The following is a 20,967-nucleotide window of genomic DNA, read 5'->3' on the forward strand; positions in this document are numbered from 1 at the left end:
CACCCATAAATCAAACATTTGTCAAGGGCCTTCCTGATACCAGGCACTGTGCCAGGCTCTAAGACTACAGGGATGAACAGAATACCATCTATCCTTTCAAGAAGTTCATTTTAAAAAAGCATTTAAGTAACATTCATTTTTTTCAAGGCTGAATTCGTATATTTCCCCCGTTTGCTTCTTTAATTCATTAAGTTTCTCAGGATGACCATTATTTTGTTTGTGCATAATTTATTATTAATACTTCAATATTTTGTGTTTTCATGGTAGCTTTGAAAAACGACTAAATAGAAGTACTCTAATGTTCAGCTTGGCTCTGAATGTACTTTTAAACATCCTCAAAGGATACATTTATACTAAAATACAAGTTCTCTTTGTTATAAATAGAATATTCTTGAAGTTTAACTTCAACATAGAAAAGATAATTATAGCCATACACATCTAATAGAGTACTGTATCTTCTGGTATTTGAAGAAGGTGGTTTGGCTTGAATTACATATAATTACAGGTTAAGAAAAATTAATTACTCTCACCTAGAACAGTATGACCTGTACAACAAGCAGTGATGAATAAAAATGACTATTTTGAGCTTACTAGTGAATTGCTCACTATGTGATGCTATATATTATTTCATTATGGAAATCATATCAATAAGCTCAAGAGCGTTTAAAAAAACAATTCTCTCCCAAAGTGACACATTGTGAAAAGCAAATCCAAGCCAAACCCAAATAAAACTGATTAGCTTCAAATTCAAAGAAGAAAGTGCACTGGAGAAGTTAATATATTCCTTTAAGAAGCACTTGTAGTCTTTCTTCTTAACAAAATGGCCTCAATAATGTCAATAATAATTACTTGCCCCATCCATGGAATGTATATGTTATAAATGATTCACGGCAGCATAAACACAATCACAGCCCATCGTACTCACTGGGGCGGGATAGACACATATGCTGGGAGCCCTTCCACCACCAGCACCTGCTGACCTTCTGCCCTCGATGTATTTTGATGTTTTCTTTATTTCCTAAAATATGAATACTTACAGCATTTCATTCTGGGCATCTATGTTGTTCCCCCTTAAGAGTATTTTTAGATATTAAAAAATACATAGCTTTCCTAATTTTCCAAATATTTGCCCTGTGGTGTGTTCATATTTGCTTTGAGACTCATCTGCATTTATTTTCGCGAACTATCTTCTGCTTTCAACTTCTAAAGGGCCAGGTCTTTTCCATCATTTAGTGTTCTGCACATATTTTGTGTAGCGAATGCATACCTGTTAATAAGAGCTTGAGCATGTTCCTGACCTAGATTCATATTTTGGTTTTAAAGGAGCTTTCACTCTTCAAATCAACAGTTTAATAGGCCTATTTATTGAAGGCCCGTGTGACAACCTCACTTGTCCCTTCTCTGCCTCACTGACCCTCTTTGTGCTATGGACCATCATGCTATCGTGTGTGGGTTACTACATTAGTTTGTTAACTCGTTTCCCAGCTCTAGTGTCTCCAACAATATATCTTTTTCACGTTTAAAGCATACATCAGATCATGTTACCACCCTCTTTAAAGCTATTGATGGCTTCACATTGAACTTAAAATAGAACGTTGTGCTTTGACTCACATAAGTCCCATCATTCACAGAGGCTCTGGCCCCTGTTTGCCTCTAATCATTTATTCTTAACGTGATGATTCTGGCCACAGAAGGCGAAACTGGTTCTGGATGGGCAATAAACAACAAACAAACAAACAAACCTACCTTAGCTATTGCAAGGTTTGTGGCATACAATAGGTGCTTAATAAGGGCTTGTTGAAGAACCACCATTTTTTTAGTAGTTGTTAAGAGACACATATTGATGAGGAGGATTAACTAGTGAAGGACCACAAACCATTTTAATAACTAAGATTCTCCCCATCCAGTACTAGTTCCTTAGTAATTCTCTCATTAATTGTTCTCCTTAGTGGGGCAATACAAAAAAATAAAGGTGAAGAAATACTGTTATACAGCATAGGACCTCTTCTCAGTTCTCAGTGTTCCTGCCATCCTGCTCTCACCAGTTCTCTCAGGCTGCCTTTCCCTCAGGGTCTTGGCACACACTATTCCTGCCTCTAGACCCTGCTTCCCTGTCCTGTTATGGGACTGGGTCCTTTGTATCCTTCCCATCGCAGCCTACATGTGTCCTTCTTGGAGATACCCTTCATGACCATTGCCCTATATAAACTACAGCCCCTTTGACTCACTGTCACTGTGTCCTTGCTGGTTCCCCCCCCCCAGCACGTATACTAACCTGTAATTATTTATCAGTTTACTGTTCATGGTCCTACCCCGACCCCACTAGACGATAAGCTCTGTGAAAGAGAGACATGTCATTCTTTCTTCATATTGCACCACAATTGCCTTGTGCAACTTCAGGGACATAAATGGCACTCAATAAATGCTTGTTGATTCAATCATTCAAACTGAAGTTAGAGAAAATAAGACTGATTTCTAAAAGCTGAAAGTTGGATTAGTAATAGGCATAGCCACTTTTTACTTAGCAATTGTTAAGTGCCAGATATTATACTCAGCCTTTTGCTGAGTATATGAGTATATGAAGTTTCAAGGAAAAATATAAAATTACTTGAAAGGGAGAAACTATCACACATGTTAGCAAGGCTTGATTGTGGATACCTGCATTTCCAAAGACAAAATGTGGTAATAAGTAGGAGGTTCGTTTATTCATTCATGTAACAAATATTGGCTGAGTGTCTACTCTGTGCCAGGCCCTGTAGAGACATAACAGTGAAACATACACACACACAAACACACACACACACACACACACACACACACACACACCACGTGTGAAAACGTAAGAAAAATAGAGGTGTATATTTGTCTTCATAAAGTTCAGAGTGATCAGCCACTTGGTCCTACATACTGACCAAGAATCAAACATCTGTAATATTATTTTTAAAAACTGAGTGAGTCAATACACCCAAAACATTTGGAGTGGTTGTCTCTAGATAGATCGTGGGTGATCTGCATTTTCTTCTTTATTTTTCTCTATTTTCCAAGTTTCTTATAAAAAATGAAAGCTACTTTCATAACAAAAATGTGTTCACACATATGTGTATGTGTATGAATGTGCATATTTATAGTCATCCCCAGTTATAATGCACATAGTACCAAGAGATACTCCTGGATCCCTAATGTCTACTATTCGCAACATTACTAATTCCAGAGGAAGAGAGGAATATGAGAGAAAGAATAATTTCATAGGCTCTTTTCTCACTTGTACTTATAGTTGATTTATGAAGTGCTCCTTCAGTAATAAAACAAAGGTTATAAACCATTAAGTTACTGTACTAATAAGAGCCAAGGGTCCTGATACAATTGTCTTATCTTAGAAGATGTGAAAAAAGTGAAGAGTGCTTAAAACTTTAACAATTTCTTGCTCTTACTTTTATTATCTTTTCTCCACTGTACTATTTTAGATTAATGAAATAATAAATCTTTCATCCAACTGATTTTATTTAATGGTATAGGAAAATGTTAATCTTGCAATTCTCAGCGCTGTAAGAATGAATCCTTCAAAGACCATATATTTTATAGACACAATGAAATCTAGGCTATTCTTTGAAAAATATATTAGAAGATGATAAAGAAATGATTGTAATTTTTCGTTAGTGAATGAACACAAATAGAAAAAATAGATTTCTCTAAAATTTGGGATTTGTCTTTATGAGCACTCTGTTATTTATTTTTTCAGTCTCAGTGTCTCTCTCTGTCTCTCCACACACACACACACACACACACACACACACACACACACACGCACACAGACACACATAAGTAAGCATCATATCACAAGGGTAGTTGAGATGAAGTTCTAATTTCATTTCTTACTTCCTGTGTATATAATCTTGAATAAGTTACTGAAAAGTCTCCCTATGTCTGACTCCTCATCCTTAAAATGTTAGAGGAGATGTAAAATCTCTCTCAGGCTATAATATAAATTTCTCCTTCCTCAATTTCCAGTAGAAGATCTCACGAGCACCTGCTTCAAAGGAACAATGCAAGACATTCTTCTTTGCCTGTCCACAAAGCTTCCCCCACCCCAAAATTCAAGAAATCTGTTTGAAATGACAATGGAACGGATGGCTGTGAACGAGTCCCTACATGGGGCCAGCCTGTTCCCCAATCCTGACGTTTCCTGAGCTCTGTGAGTGTCTGTGTTCTGAAGCGGCACCCCTGGCATTGCATGAACTGACTCTGACAGATTTGTTTCTCCGTTCGTCATCCCTCCAGATGGCTTTAAATGAATATAGCATTCAAATAACTACACAGAAGAAAGCATCCTCTAACCAGTTGATTCATATAAAATGTGTGAAAATCAGATTATACCATTTATTTTTCCACTTAGAATTAGTTTCAAAAGTTTTCACTTTACATAAATGACATAACATGGCAAAGCAAGCATGTTCCACATGGCCCGAAATGCCTGCCAGTCACTTCTCTGTGGCTTGGGGAAATCAGGGTGGAAAGTGTTTGATGAAATGTACATAGTTCTGGAGGGATTACTTTCAAAGTTACCTTAAAGTAGGACTGAACTGAAAATATAAATTTAGATAAATAAAATATTTAGAATAATTAAAAAGAAACCAAATAGGAGATTAATAACCAGGGGCTTAATTTAACTTGTTTTCAAACTATGACTTAATTCGAACTATTTGGATTTTTTCCACAAATAAAGTAATCCACAGATTCGTTGTTTTGTAAAGAAAAATATATCTGGTGAGACAAAAAACAGTACTGGAAGTTAGTCATGTAGAGTCTACTCAGGTCATTTCAAGAACTTTCCATCCCTCTTTAAACAACTTACTGAAATTCTGCTTTGAAATCAGGACAAAGCTCTGACCCTATTTTTTAAATATGCCATTTCATCGGACATGTGAACAAGAAACCGCCACCGAGGAGGACTCATTTTCAGCCACCACTACACACTGATTTTTTTTCCACTTTTTTTTCAAAATAAAGCCAACTTATGTAAAAGCAGCGATGTCGAGTGTGTTAAGGGAATAATAACATGAGTGAGTTTGCGAAAACTTGTGGTTACCAGTTCAAACCATGTAAAAGAAGGCTGAATGTTCCTTCAAGAAGTAAGGGCTAGTGGTGTAAAATGTATAATTAGTATGGTTAATTATTATTTGAAAGCAAAAAATGCTTTAAAGCAAAACACAGTCAGTGTGAGTTATGTTTTCTTTTTCACAAATGCTTAAAGTAATTAATTTGACCCTATATATTCTTGAATTGTATTTACGTAGTGGTTACAAATTTTAAAAATAATTTTTAATTACAGAAGTAATGCATGCACACATGTACCTTGTAAACATAGATATAAGCTAACATTCCATTTAACTGTTATCTCAAAGTAATTGTTAGCTTTTTGTTGTGAATTGTTCTAGATTTCTTATATGTCTATTTATTCATATAAAATATATGGTACGGTTTAGTAAGTCCTTATTGACCAAGGCTCATTTATTGGCCCAGCATGTGTGCATGAAGTATCTACTGTGCGTCTTTCTCTGTCCCCTATGCTGGAGGTATAGTAGTAAATGGACAGACACAAATCCTTTCTGATGCAGCTTACATGCTAGTGGAAGAGAAACAATCAACGACTTTGTAGAAGATTTGCAATCTAAGGAATAAAAATAAAGCTGAGAAGAGGGAGTGTATGTATGCTGCAGCGAGGTGAGGGAAGCTGTGTGGTTAGTGAGCAAAGCATGGCAGACTAGCACGCCGGATGGGTTAACCAAAACAGTTGAATAAGGCTGTTCTCAAATTGTCTTTGCTCAAGTAGTGAATTGGAAGCAAGTATTATCCTGACTCACACGCCACCCAGCACCACCCATGAATTGTCTCCCAGCCCTGAAACTTCCCCTGGACAGCCTGGGTAGCCTCACGTCTCAGCTCTCGGGACTAGAACTGATAGTAAACACTGTATAAAGTCAAACACTTCTTTACTTGATTCCAGTTCTTCTTATTTTCTTTCTACCCCTTTCGTCTTTCTCTTTCTCCTTTTCTTTCCAAGATGCAGTTAGAAGCTAGAGTCTAAAAGTGCTGTGCTATTGAAGGGTCCTCTGGCTGACAGTTTGGGTATGAAAGATTCTGATCAGAATCCGGGAAGCAGTCCGCTTGTTTTTCCTTCATCTACTGGGTGAATTATAAACATAAAAAAAGACACTAACTACAAGAAGCAATCTACTCCGAGTAATAAAGGAATATATAAATGCCTTTGATCAAAGCTCAAACTGTGATGTATAGCCTATGCCTTTCAAGTTGTTATCTGAATAAGAGGACGTTAGATGGTTACATTAAAAGATATAGATCGAGTTAAATGCAGTGGAAAGAACAGAGCATAGCAAGACCTAGATGCTGGTCTCAGCAAAGTGGCCTTTCCACTGAAACTAAATATTAACTACACCTAATATTTTGATCATTATGCTGATCTCTAAAACTCTATTTCCTCATATTTAAAATGAGGTCATTAACTGTTCACCCTGACTACTTCCCTTTTTCTGCATAGTTGTTGTTAGGCTTAAATCAAATAAAGCAAAAAACTGAATAGTTGAAACATTCTTTAGAAGAATCATTATTTATGAAATATTAAAAATCCCACTGCCTCACATACTGACTCCAAACCCCTAACTATGTAAGGAATAAATAAAACATATGGATCGATAAACAAATGCAACAGCGCTGCAGGTCAGATGTCTCTATCCTCATCTGAAACAGAAGGAAATGCTGGTGTTCACCACCATTTATGCAATTGTTACAATGTACCAAAGTGTGAAAACTATGGATTTAGAATCCTGCACTGGTGACTCAGAGGCTGTACTGAACAGGGTCTGATTAATATCAAGGAGACATGAAGAAATCTCATAAGATCTTCAAGACCCATGAGAGCAATGATGAAAAGATCATAGGTTTAGTTAAGAGAATTGAATTTCTAGCTAATACTCTATACAGCTTCACACAGTAAAAGATAACTCCAATCAATTCTATATTCTAGTGTTACTTCTAAAAATAGGGAAAAGTATAACTATTAATTCATGCTAACCATTCAGAGACAAAGGATGAACAATGACTATTTAATAGAAACGTACATTGTAACTCTTAGCAATTTGGGAATCATGCTACAGATACAATAATCATCCATTAGGACCTCATTGCTGCTTCAGACAGCGCCAATTTAATCCTCGTCCTGATTAATCACCAGGAAGAGAGGGATAGTAACTCTTCCTGCAACTATCAACACATTTCGAACAAATGCTTTGTTTTTGAAACTCAGAAGTCTGACTTTCCAGGTCAAGCATAAATGATTATATAAATATACATATATATATATATGTATATTTCTATAATTTATATTTATGTAACATATATAATATAAATATATAATATTAGATATAATATATGAATTTTGCTCTCTAGCATAAAGGTGAAATATGAATAAGCTTTACTTCTGTGAAGTGAATGATTTGTTTTATATGATAAAGTACACAAGGTATTACATTTTAGAGAAGCTGAAGAAAGCAGTCTTTTCTAATTATTCAATAAAGCAGTCTTTTGCTATTCAACATAAGCAAACATGCTCAGAGAATGAATAAATTTCTTTTTCTTCCCCCCCCACCCCATATTTTTAGGCTCTTTTTTTAAGGAGTGAGGGGAAATGGAGTAGTGCAATGAAATGGGGGCTCTTTCCTATTTTTTATTTTGATGCACAATTTCAAATCCCAAAGTGTGTTTCAATTTAATGCCATCCTCAGTCACAATTTCAAGTATCCTAACATCCACAGACATGTGGAAGGAATGATGGCTGCCAGCGTGTACCAGTTTGTCCTCCAGTCTTCTTGCACAGTTGACCTCATACACTACACAGGTGTGTCAAAACCGATGGCTAGTCAGGTGTGTGGTTACCGCCAGTCACTTAGTGGAATAATTATTCCTGACTCCCTCATTTTATCTACCACTCAAGTTTTTTTCTCAATATTAATTTTTATAAATTATTCTTATATGTGAATATTCTTAAAAAAATACAAGAAAATCTTAGTGTTTACTTCTTCATGAATCACTACTATCCAAAGACTTACTTAAAAATTCCCGCAATGATTCAGTTGAAATGACTCGTTACCTACAAACTTGAAAAACAATTCTATATGTGTCCCCCACATCTTATGTCATTGACTTCAGAGTGATTAGCTGACATCATTCTGTGTTAGTAATTCTTTCTTCCTCCTTCTTTTTTTATCCAATCTTTTGGCACATCCGTGCATTCATGACTACTACAGATTGTGTAAGCTTCCTCCTTCAGACTGCTATTTAAAGTTCAACTCCGTTATTAGTCAAAAAAAAAAAAAAAAAAAAAAAGGAAAGGGGTGAAAGATTGGGTGGCACAGACAAATCATTATTCATTAGTGATAAAATTCTAGGTTCTGAGTTCCTTGTCATAGAGGAATCGCTGTGCTAATGTCAGCCAGTATTCTCTACCTGTTTGCCTAGCCTTGGCCATGTTCAGAAACATTCTGAACCTTCTGTTCATGTCATTTTTGAAGTAAATACCTTGTTTTTGGTCTCATCAATTATTATATATTTTCACGTACAGATGTTCTCCCTACCATTTTTTCAAAATGAGGTTTATATCTGCTTCCCACCAGTTGTTATGTTTTGCCAAAGCTATTTGCCACCAAGCCCTTTGCCACCCAAGCACTTTCAGTTGTTTCATAGGTAGCAACTTCCAATAATTCCTGGCCTTCATTCTGTTTCCCATTATTGCTCCAATATTACCTTCTCAATAGTTTTTAAGTTTCAAACCTCCTCTCCCGATCACTAGTCACAAATGGCACACTGACATTGCTTAAGGTATTAAACAAAGTCTAAAGCTGTGCCCTGCTGTTTTTGTGACGCACTTCCTGTGTTATTCTGTGTCAGTTACTTTCTCCTTTTGGAATTCCAGCTATTCCTTCAGGGGTCCCTGGGCTCTGCCAACCAAAGAGATCACAGGACATAATTAAGTGTTTCCAATTATGAAGATTTTGCCATTAAAGGACATTGAAAGGACAGTGACATTTTCAGTGTGTGGTAGGTGACAAGCAGCGCAAGGAGAAGCAGAAAAAAGGAGCCTACGCAGGACTTGACGAGCCTGGGAAGTATGGATCTAAAGCACGCTTGTGAGATACCAGCGAGGAGCCAATGAAATCAATGCTCAGTCCTCACTGCTGGGTTGTTCCGGCGTCTGCAACCTTTCAGATCATGCAAAAGGCTTTACCGACAACGTCTGAATCTGCGTGCACATGGGCCAGAGAGTGGGGCTTCACGAAGGAACTTCTTGTCAGCACAGGAAAAGGAGCTCCTTGGCGTCCCTCAGCATTTGCTGCGTGTTGCTAAAACCGGGGAGTCAGACTGATGTGTTTCCAGGGAATACACTTAGTGTCTCGCCTTGCCAAACACATCAAAGCAATTTGTTTTTGCCAGTGAGACTCTGGTGGCTCCCCACAATGAGTCAGCTCACTTATTTAAAATCCTAAACTGGTATGTTAGTAGCTTGTAGGTCACTAACCTGCCAGCCTTGTAATTTACACTGCTGCAGAACAAGTCGACATTTCTCCTCAGCCGACAATTTCTTCTTCTCGCCAGGGAGTGTATCCGCCAGTGGCTTATACCTGTAAAGAGCAGCAGGGACATGAAAACGATGACTGAATTCGTCAAGCAAATGACTATATTCAACAGAGTTGTCTTTGTTACACTGTTTCTTAAATTTTCCCCTGTTCTTAATTTATTCCATGAGTCCCCCAATACTCCATCCATTGTGCATTTAACAGGCAACTGAAATAACACCTCTTTTACATGAAGAATGATTTTTTAAAATGTGTCAAACATATTTTTCAGTCCTTTAATGCACGTTTATCATGGAGTGATTCTAAAGAAACTCTGAAAAGGAAGAACATTTACATATTAGCTTTTATTTAAATATTTAGAATGCTCTTAAAAAACACACCTTTTTAAAAAAAAAATTCCAGCATTTTTTATTCCCATTTGAGAGTGAAGCTAGACGTAGTTAGAATCTATAATAAAGGAATATCAAAACATTCAGAATTCTTATTTAAGTGAGAGGTAGAGTAGTTTCCTCCCCATGTATTAGATAATTGAGGATTTTAAATCTTCTAGAAGCACATTTTATTTCGTTTTGGAAAAATTCCTTCAAATTATTATATTTGATTCCCTAGACAAAATGCATGGCAATATAGTTTTCTATGGATTTTTTTAAAGAAATGTCTTTCAAAATTACATCAGCCATTTAAAAAACTGTATGTAAAATTTCCCTTTGCACTTAAGGTATTGAACCTAACATATACGTAAAACCGCATTAGGAGGAGGTGGAGGAGGAGGGGGAGGGGGAGGAGGAGGGGGAGGGGGAGGAGGAGGAGGAGGGGGAGGAGGAGGAGGAGGAGGAGGAGAAAGCAGAGGGTCGGGGAGAAAGAAGAAGCAAGCACAATCTGTGCAATCGCATCATGTTCGTTATGGTTACGATTCTCATGTTGGGTTGCTCTGGGAACTCAACGCCAAAAGTTAAATCACCTGAGATTTGTGTTATTTTCTGTGGAATATCTTAGCATTTCATTGAAAGTTTGCTGCAGCAAATTCAGCACCTTCTAAAATTAAGTGTTTTGTTTCCTTAGGGCAACTAAGGAAGGAATTAGGTTGCCTAAACATCTTTATTTACCACCCTTCCTCCGAGCAAGCACTGAGAGCATTGGACAACTCCCACTGGCAGCCACGCCATATTTACACACACTTCTTTATTTCTGCAAGTGCTGTGGAGAGATCAGGTGCACGGCACACAGGGCCATGCCGCAGTAACTATGGGTGTGCCATCTAACACAGACGGAGAAAATATACCTATTTGGCTTTGTCAGTAGCAGACATTTATCTCCTTTCTTATATCCTTAGCATTGCCGCTGAAAACTCAGTACCGATGCTCCTCGACTTACGATGAGGTTATGATCCAATAAACTCATCATAAATTGAAAATATCTTAAGTCGAAAATTCATTTAATACACCTAACCTACAGAACATCATAGCTTAACCTAAACTACCTTAAACATGCTCAGAACTGACATTAGCCTACAGTTGGGCAAAATCATCTAACACAATGAATACACTATAGGGTATTGGATGTTTATCGCCATGATGGCTTGGCTGACTGGGGGGCTGTGGCTCGTTGCCGCTGCCCAGAATCACAAGAGAAGTATCAGACATATCTATAGCCTGGGACAAAATTAAAATTCAGATCCTGAAGTTCAGGTTCTACTGAATGAGTCTTGCTTTGGCACCATTGTAAAGTTGAAAAAGCTGAACCATCGTAAGTCAGGGACCATCTGCATAGTGTTTGTCCTGGATTGAAAATTGTCATAATCTTCCTAACCATGAGTCAGCCAAAAAATATATATATCAATATCAGTAACAACCCTTCCTTCTCATGTATAGATTTTTGCTCATGTGTCAAACTCAGGGTACAAGAGAGTGTAAAATTAGCAAGTAACAGAGACTGAACATGCAATTGTAGCGCCAGAGGCAAGGATATAAAAATCCCGCTCATTTTTTTGATCACACAGAATGGACTGAAATGATCTGTGGATGACAGAAGTGTTCAGTTTTTTTTTCTTTTTCTTTTTTAATAAGAGGCAAGAATGTGATTTCCGACCCAGCAGGTACTCAAGTGAGTATGTATATTTTTACTGGCCATACTATGGTTGCTGCAAAAGAGAAAGATGCATTTCAAGGGTAGAAGAGAACAGAGCAAATGGGTCTAACGTAGTATGTGAGTGTAGAGGGTTAGGAACTGGGAGGAAATGTGCAGAAGGCAGTGGGGTGGATGCTTAAAAGCTTATGGGCATCCCCAGAAGATGCTGGTGCATGACATCGGTGCATCAGTGAGCAAACTCGGGTTTTGTTTTATGATGTTTGAGGGACTCAAAGGTGACACATGATATAATTGTATAATGTCTTAGAACAGGAATGAAACTGGATTGGGGATCCAAACACAGCTTTGGTTTCCAACTGTGCAGCAAATTTGCTATGAGGCCCGTGGCAAGCCACACAGCAAATAATTCGCCCTCTCAGTACTGCATGCATGTGTCTTAGGATGTGACACAAATCCTACATGGCATTACAAACACTAGTTTAATTCTGATCTGTCCGCAAAGTGTGAGCTTCCCTAGGGCACGGGGTCATCTTTGTACCTTCCATGGTGTCTGCTAGATTGTTTTTGTATGGAGCCAAGTATATATAATACAAACAAATCATGGGAGGCCAAGAAAAGGGGTGGGGAATTGGGGGAGGGGAAGTTACATTTCTTGCGCTCTGAGGAGTACAAGGAGCTTTTCTATGTCCCTTCGCATACTTCTCATAGCTGTAGGAGGTCTGTATGATAGTCTTTTGATAGTGAGAAAGTTGATAGTCACAGAAATTAAGTCACTTGTTCAAATTCGCAAAGATGGTGTATGGGTTGAATTGTGCCCTCCCCAAAAGATAAGTGAATGTGACCTTATTTGGAATTTGAATCTTTGCAGATGTAATTAAGCTAAAATGAGGTCATTAAGGGTGGGCCCTTATTCAATATGACTGGTGTACTTGTCAGAAGAGGAAAATGACATGTGATGACAGAGGCAGAGATTGGAGTTGCGCAGCTGCAGGGCAAGGGTACCAAGGATTTCAGGCCACTAGCAGAAGCTAGAAGAGACGAGAAAGGATTCCACCTGCATTCTCAGAGGGGCATGGCCCTGCTGACACATTGATTTTAGACTTTCAGCCTCTAGAACTATGAGAGATAAGTTTCTGTTTTTTAAGCCACCTAGTTTGTGGTACTTTGTTAGGGCAGTCTTAGGACACCTATCAGATGGTAAGAGTGGCTAAGCTGTAATTTGAACCCAGGGAAATCTGACTCGAGAGGTAATCTCTCCATTCCTACAGTCTAGGCAGAAACTAACAAGCCCCCGGCACATGATGGTTGTAGAATAGAAAAGGAAGATACCGAGTATGAAAGACCAAAAAGGTAAAACCCAACAGTAACCATCAAGACATAGGACATGCAGAGTTAAGAATCTGTGGCTCTCTGACCTTTGGGTGACTGGGCCTCTTCTATAACAGTAAACTAGAACTCATAATGAAATACAGACTCATTCAAGCACTCAGGAAAATCAATGCATTTCTACCATTTAGCCAGAGTTACACAATGAAATGAAATCACTCAAATTATCTTTTTATTCTCCTATAATTGTCTCATTCTGGATCTTTGTTAATTATCAGTGAGAATTGAATTGACATAATTCAAGTATCTGAATACAATATTAACAAGTCAGAACAAAATTCTTACACTTCTTGCCTTTTTCTCATTTTATATTGTTCTTTTGACACCTAAAATGGTGTAATTCTGACATGTCAACTGAAAAGACAAAAACGTCACCTTAGACAGGCTAAGGTATTCTATTTGAGTGTAATTAAAAACATCTTGTCCTTTGGAATGTGAGTGTCATCTATAGGTGGTGTCCCTGGTCTAGTGCTGTGCCGAAACATGCCTGATCTGACAGAAACTTCAATCCGAGGCCAAATGGTAATAACCAGCAAGGAGCACTAGCTGGGCCCTGAGCACAGGTGTGGTCAGAGATGGCTCTTCTCAGCTCTCACCCCCCTGCCACAGCCTCTTTTGCCCAAACAAGGTCACCTCAATCCACTCAAGATCCGTGTATTCTGGCTGACACCTGCCCTGCGTCTGAGATAAACCAACTGACTAAGAAATAACTCTTCCAGCTAATCTACTCTTGTCTCCTCCTGGCTTGGGATGAGGGTAACGATTGGGATCTAGTTCTATGTCCAGAAATGAGGTTCCATGCCTCATTCAATGGGGCTCCATCAACCAACCAATACTGACTGAGCACAAAATATGCAAATGCAGCAGGGAACAGAACAGATGAAAATCCTTATAGCCTCTGATGGAGACAGACAATAGAAACGTAAATGATAAAGGATGTCAGATACAATGAGAGAGGTGGAGAAAAATAAAGCAAGAAAGGTTTCACTGTGAGCAAATGTGTGAGGGTGAGGAAGGAAGCAGTGGCACTTTCTGGGAACAGCCACATTGAAGGAACAACAGGTCCAGAAGCCCTGTGTGGGATAGCGCCTGCGTGTTCAAGGCATATCAAGGAGGCTGGTGTGGCTGGAGCACAGCAGGTGAGGGGAAAGGTAGAGGAGAAGGATTCACAAAGGTAACCACAGCGGGAAGGATGCAGGTCATGCAGGGGACTAAGGACTTTGGCTTTGACTCTGAGAGTCCTGGGGAGCGAGGGTTTGAGCAGACGAGTCCTCTCACTTGACATTAAAAGAATCACTGACGCTGCTAGGCTGAGCATGGGCAGTGGTGGAGCAAGCAGGGAGCCAAGGAGCCTGTGTGGAGGCTCTCCCCACAGCCCAGGATGGAAGCAATGGGAGTGGTAGGAAAGGGCTGAACTCTGTCCATATTTGGCGGCAGACCTAACAGGATTTCCAGATTGACGTGGTGTGAGGGGAGAGAGGGCGACTCCGAGGTTTTTGACCTAAGAGACTGGAGAATGAAGTTGACATTTACTATGATGGAACAGAGTGGGTAGAGTAGTTATTTTCCTGGACAAAGGCTGCATAAACAGAAGGAAAGAAATAGTGCAACCGAAGAGAACCAAAAGGAGGAATTTGGGTGGAAATCTGCAAGGAGGTATGGACTAATGTCAGCCAACATGTCCAAACCAAATCTAATCTCTCCTTGGTTGGCACTTACTCAGCTGGGTCGTTTCTTCTCTGTCATGACCTTCTACCTGACTAGATAGAACAGCACTGACTGACCATTTAGGAAACTGGGTCTACTTCCATTATGGTGCTGAATATTCGGTGCTCTCTTGGGGTTGAAACCTAAAGCCATGTTCCAAGCTCTGTTTGCCTCATTTCTCTTGTGAATGCGTCTTTGATGACTTTCAACTTCCCTTTCTTGCCAGTCTTCATCCTAAGTTTCCAATATATAAGTACGGGGTTTCACGACCAGTTCTATCACAGTTACTGATAAATTGTTTAACATGCCCACTATTCATCAAGTACTTTCTCTACATCAAGGATTCAAGTATGAAAATTCTCCCTAATACACTCTCAGTATGTGGAGTATAGTGACATTAAAATAATAAGACATCATGAAGCCTTACAAAATTATAAGTGAAAGAATTCCAACATAGGTCATATTCATTTTGGGGTCTCTGGATTCCAAGAGGGATAGACTGAAGTTGAAGAAGCGGAGAAAAGCTACCAACAGTTCAGAACTGTAAAGCAGAACCTTAGGAATGTGACGAATTAATATTTCTCTTTTCAAAAGTAATTGTTCTTTCTAGTTTTAAGAAGAACTCGGACATCCTACCCCTCGTGGACCTAGAGCTTAAAAAACAAAAACGAAAACAAACCCAAAAAAACAAAACAACACACAACATATACAGCTACCATGGAAGTCAGGTTAAATATGGTAGTGACTCTTAACTGACTGCTTTAAGAAATCTGCCATGAAATAGTTGAAGCGTTTCCTTAGCAAAATACAAGGTCTGTATATCAAACTAATGCTTTAAAAAACCCAACTCAGATGCAGTTTCTCTATAATTGTTTCTGATTGCTGAGTATTGACTTTATCTCTTCGTTCTCAAAGAAAATTCTGTTGTGAAAATTTCAGTCCTGATACCCCTTAAAATGTAATTGTATCCAACTAATATTTACTGAGCACCTTTTATGAGCTAGATACGCTGCCAAGAAATGTGTAAGTTTCTAAGATGTGTAAAGTGATGTTCTAATTTCACTGCATATGCTCAAATATAAAGCATGAGTTTTTTCTGTTGTTTTTTTTTGTGTTTTTTTTTTTTGCCAAAACTGTATGTCAGAAAGGTTTTCTTATTTCAAGACCTTGTGAAACTTTCTTATCAGGGACATACTTTAATTACTTAGTTGGGAAGAACAAAACAATGTTTGGGGAGAGTGATTTACCTTCTCATCCCCCAGGATGTACTGGATAATCTACGGAAATAGGAAAACGATGTAGGAGCTCTCTATTGACAGAGAAAGACAGCTCACTAAGGGCAGAGCAAGGTGGAGTAAGACAGGAAGGCAAGACTGGGGCTGTGCAATTTAAGAGGGGCTGAGGGAAGGCAGAGGTTGGAATGTGGTCAGCAGCACTAAATGTCACAGAGAGGTTAAAACGTGTCGGCACGGAAAAGCAGATGGGTGTTGTGACTGGGGAACGAAGGGCAATGCCAGGAACCTGGAAGAAACCAGATAACTATGGCATCAAGACATTAGCAGCCGGTGGCGACACACAAGGCTGGGCTCTCGCAGTTCATGACATAAATAAAAGTAACGGTCAATAGCGTGAGGGTGAAATAGAATACATCAAAGCTTTTTGGTGCTTTGTTTTTCAGTGGCGCAAAAGAACAAAGCTTATCGACAATATCTGTAGAAATATACAAAATCTACATTCTATTGACGCTTAATTTTGTATGTTTCCATTTTACTCCAAATAACTTTGTTCATTAATTTTCAGCTCTGATGGGACAGGGATGCAGCTTCTTCTTTAACCCTTTCCTTGGTCTTTTTCCATAGGGCACTGAATGGTTTCTCTACCTGGCATGGACGCCACTAATGGAGCTGTTTGGCAATGCTTGAATAGGGATGCATTTCATTGGTTCTACGAACTTGCCTGGCTTGTTCTTTTCGCTCCTCATATTCATACTCTCACAGTAAACACAGTGCAGGTGCAGAAGGGTGATTTTCTAGCTATTTGGGGCTAATTTCCAGCATTTAGAATGCTGAGTGGTGGGTTGAGTGGAACAGCTGCCTAGCAACGGGACTGACATATATCATGAAAATAGTGAGAAGTATGAAGGAAAAGGAGCACAAGTGGGCTTGAGAGAGAAATAAAATCTATTTCAACATAGAAGGGAGGGTACGATACGAAGGAAAAAATGGGACACAAAGAGAGAGGACTTGCAGAAGTGCTTTGCAGTGACAGGAACACTTTTTCTTTTAAAGAAAAGGATGTGAACGCAGAGATAAAGTTGTTAAAATGGTCTAGTTCACACAAAAATCTTTCATGTTCCTTAAGTGTGCACATTCTTTCTCTTCTTCCCGTGACTCTTAAGGTTTAAAAATCCCACCTGGCATTTCAGGTTTTGTCCAGGTTTTCGACCCTTGTACTGTCTGTTCTGAGTGGGTTGGCTCTGCTATCGCATACCTTCCCCATGTCCACACTGCAGAATGAAACCGGCACTGCTCGGCGTACCACCTGGAGCTTTCTCCATGTATATCTGCCCATCTTTCTGTTGCGTCTTCTACCAGTGCCCCACAGGTCCTGTGCATCAAGCCAATCAAACCATCCAAACTTCTCACATCTCTCTGCACTCGCTGTGCCCTTTGCCGGGGGCACATCAGCACCATATACTTCCCAGTGCGTTCACCTCTCTCCACTCTTCAGAACCCATCCTGTATTGGCAGGATGCACAGGAAGGAGACTTAAGCTGGGCTTTGCAATGACCTTTGGGCCTGATGGATTGTTCAGGCCTGGACTTTGGTCTTGAGTGGATTTTCACTTCTATTGGACTGACATTCAGTTTATCAGCACTCATTTAGGATCTACATATGACTCTATTAAAGGAAAAAATAGTCTTTACATTATTACTATGGCAATTCCAGGCCTACTTCTTATGCCACTGGTTAAGACTGATTTCTCTTTTAAAATTATGGTGAACAGGCTGCTGTTATCCTTAGAAACATGGATATGCCATTCAAAGACAGTGTATTTCACGTTCCCATGTTTTTCCTGGTTCAAAAGCCCCGGAGTGCAATCCTTGGGAAGAGTAGGGAGAACAGTACAGAAGAGCTGCCCCACTGATATCACCCCCAGCTCCACACCAGTTCTGTTGGGGGCTGTGTGACTGGCATGGTTAAGCATGTTCCCAACTTCTACATGCAATTCTCTCGAGCTGAAAATGGAACAGGGAGGACAAAAGAGAAGGAAGGAGACAGGCAGGGAGGAAAGGATGAAGGGAGGGAGGGAGATTTATAAAGTGCCTATAAATTCTAGGTGTGATGATAGGTTACTCCGTGTCATTACTGAATTCTCACAACAACCCCAGAAAAGAAGTTACGTGATAACTTCAAAGAGTTAGTTTACAGCCGAGCTAGGATCTTAATCCAGGCTGTAGGATTTTGAGTCTAATACTGCTGCCACTGAATTAATATGGCAGATGGGATAAAAACAGACACTTTTGCCTTTTGTTTTTGAGCTTAAAAGGATAAAGGTAACAATCATACAGAATAATAATTAAATGAGGAATATTAATAAGGTAGGAAATGGAAAAAGCAAAACTCCATGCTGTCCCCTTAAATTCCAAGTCTTCTAACTCAAGGCTTTATTTTCTCTCTCTCTCTCTCTCTCTCTCTCTCTCTCTCTCTCTCTCTCTCTCTCTCTCTTATTACGGTGGTGGTTGTTCTTGTTACTATTATTTCAATAACATCATTATGTTATTATTTTAATGCCATCACAGCCATCAACCCTTTAGCCTCTAAAACAAAGCATCCAAAATTGAGACTCACTGTCTGACTTCTACACCACAGTGAAAGAGAGTCAGGGGAAGAAACTTGCTCACAGGGAGGAGTAACGGGAATTCCTGAGCAATTCCTAGACCAGCGGAGAGGCCTTGATAGAACCCCTTACCCTTCATCCGAAAACCCCAGGATGATCTCGCAGCTCTCACTTTGCGTGAGTTCTAACTAGCCTACATGTGTGAATGGCCAGCAGAGTGAAAGTGGTGAATGTGAATGACCACAACAGAAATTTGTCCACTTCCACCATAGCTACCTCCATGAAAGCATCTCCTTCCAAATCTCATGGTAAAGCAGATCGCCTGGAGGTTTTAATGCTATGACATTCACTCGCTCGTTCGTTCGTTCATTAGTTCATTCATTCATTCATTCATTCATTCATATGCTTCATGTAATTAAGCCAAGAGGCTCTCCTCCCAGGGAACATGAGAGGTGAATAACAAGAAAGAAAGCTAAATTATATCTTAGCTCCTGGGATTAGCCAGTATCACTATGCAGATAAAAAATGAATTCAGAGCATCTGCTAAGAATTTACATGATAATGCTCTCAAGTTCTTTTACTTAAAACCATCCCCACCATTTCATTTTAATTGTGCCATGTAACAACATTCTATGTATTCAATAAATGGATGAAAGTGAAACACTAAATTAGAAATGCCCCAGTGTGAAACATATACTGGGTTTCATTTCCTGAGCAGCCTTTGCAGCATGAAACATTTATTTTAGCCAGGTTTGTACTTGCTTTTAATACAGCCCAAGGATATTTTTCTACACAGAAACCCCATCCGTGCATGCATAACACTCCAGAGCCATCTACCCCAGGGGACATTAAAAACTGTGCCCTCTTGGGGGACTGAATATGTGATGGAGCTAATAATGGTTGCAGGCAAAGGAACCAATCCTGATGCTTTCTGATCTCATTACACATACCCAGGAGAACGCTGAGCACAATCAGTGCGTACATTCAAACTGATGTACTTTCGTCCACGCTTTGCAGAATTTACTGGTTGAGCCATAACCTGTATTTATCAGGTACAAGAACAGCTTGTTTAGTTACACTGAAAAGAACAGATACTCGTTTGTTGTTGAAGTCTACATAAAAGATCCCTTTAAGCTATATGGCTTTAAGTAAAATTATCCCATTCCTAAAGCAATTTGCTCCTTAACCGAATATTCACCAAGGTCAGTCTGACCTCCTGTCTTTGAGTATGGACTGGAAACCAGGTCAATTTATTTGTTGGAGATATTTGCTATTCCTATGTTTTCTCTCTCTGCTAAACAGGGAAGGCAACTCTTCTCCTTGGAAATGGCTAAAAAGTTTTGTGGAGATTAGTGGCTAATGCCAGTTATTTTATTAATATGACAAGTTTATACCTATTTCAGACACTGAATTGAGTTAGTTAGTAACATATGAATCTGTTGTTCAGAACATCACTATCATTAGTCGGTTAGCAAATTGTGTGGAAGAATAAAGTATGGTCTCTAAAGGATCAGTCTGGCACTGAAACCAGATCAGACTGTTTCAACAGTAATGAAACCTTTTTTTGTACATTTACTTTTTTACTATAATTAAAATTTATTGGGGTGACAATGGTCAACAAAACTACATAGGTTTCAACTGCACATTTCTATAATACATCATCTATATATTGCATTATGTGCTCACCACCCAGAGTCAGTTCTCCTTCCATGACCGTATATTTAACCCCTTTTACCCTCTTCTACTTTGGAAAGTGTGTGGCAATGGCTGAATCAAGACTTAGGGTTTGATATCTGAACCTAATTATGTTTTTTTAAATTTTGAAACTTAGGATTTGATATATGAACCTAACTATGTTTCTTAATTTTTAAAATTATGTATTATTTTTTTTAAACTGCTTTATTGAGGTATGGTTGACAAACAAAAAGATGTACATATTTAATATATTCAATTAGATGAGTCTGGAAATAAGTACACATCTGTAAAACCATCACTGCAATCAATGCTATAAACATATCCATCACCTCTAAAAGGTACTGCTTGCCCTCTTTATTTTTATTTATTCTTTTTTTTAACACATCTATCCTCTTAGCAAAAATTTAAGATGACAATCCAGTATTGTTAACCCTAGGCACTATGCTGTACAGTAGATCTCTAGGATTTATTCATCCTGTAGAACTGAAACTTTGCACCCTTTGACTAATACCCTCCCAGTTTCTCCCACCTCTCAGCCCCTGGTAAGCGCTTTTCAATTCTCTGCTTCTATGAATTTGACTATTTTAGATTCCATATCTAGTGA

At 38.9% G+C, this 20,967-nt stretch overlaps 1 protein-coding gene across 3 annotated transcripts in view; it reads right to left on the reverse strand.

The window, feature by feature from the left end:
* The window catches only part of MYO16 (myosin XVI), a 548,145-nt gene that overhangs the window by 89,332 nt on the left and 437,846 nt on the right, over nucleotides 1-20,967 (reverse strand). For all 3 annotated transcript variants that reach the window (XM_019731063.3, XM_074329516.2, XM_019731062.3), the window contains one exon: nucleotides 9,590-9,692. In XM_019731063.3, the coding sequence (XP_019586622.3) occupies nucleotides 9,590-9,692 (103 nt within the window). The remainder of the gene's footprint in view (nucleotides 1-9,589; nucleotides 9,693-20,967) is intronic.

Source organism: Rhinolophus sinicus, chromosome 16 (assembly GCF_057876585.1).
Source record: "Rhinolophus sinicus isolate RSI-liver-muscle chromosome 16, RSI-T2T, whole genome shotgun sequence".
Classification (NCBI taxonomy): Eukaryota; Metazoa; Chordata; class Mammalia; order Chiroptera; family Rhinolophidae; genus Rhinolophus; species Rhinolophus sinicus.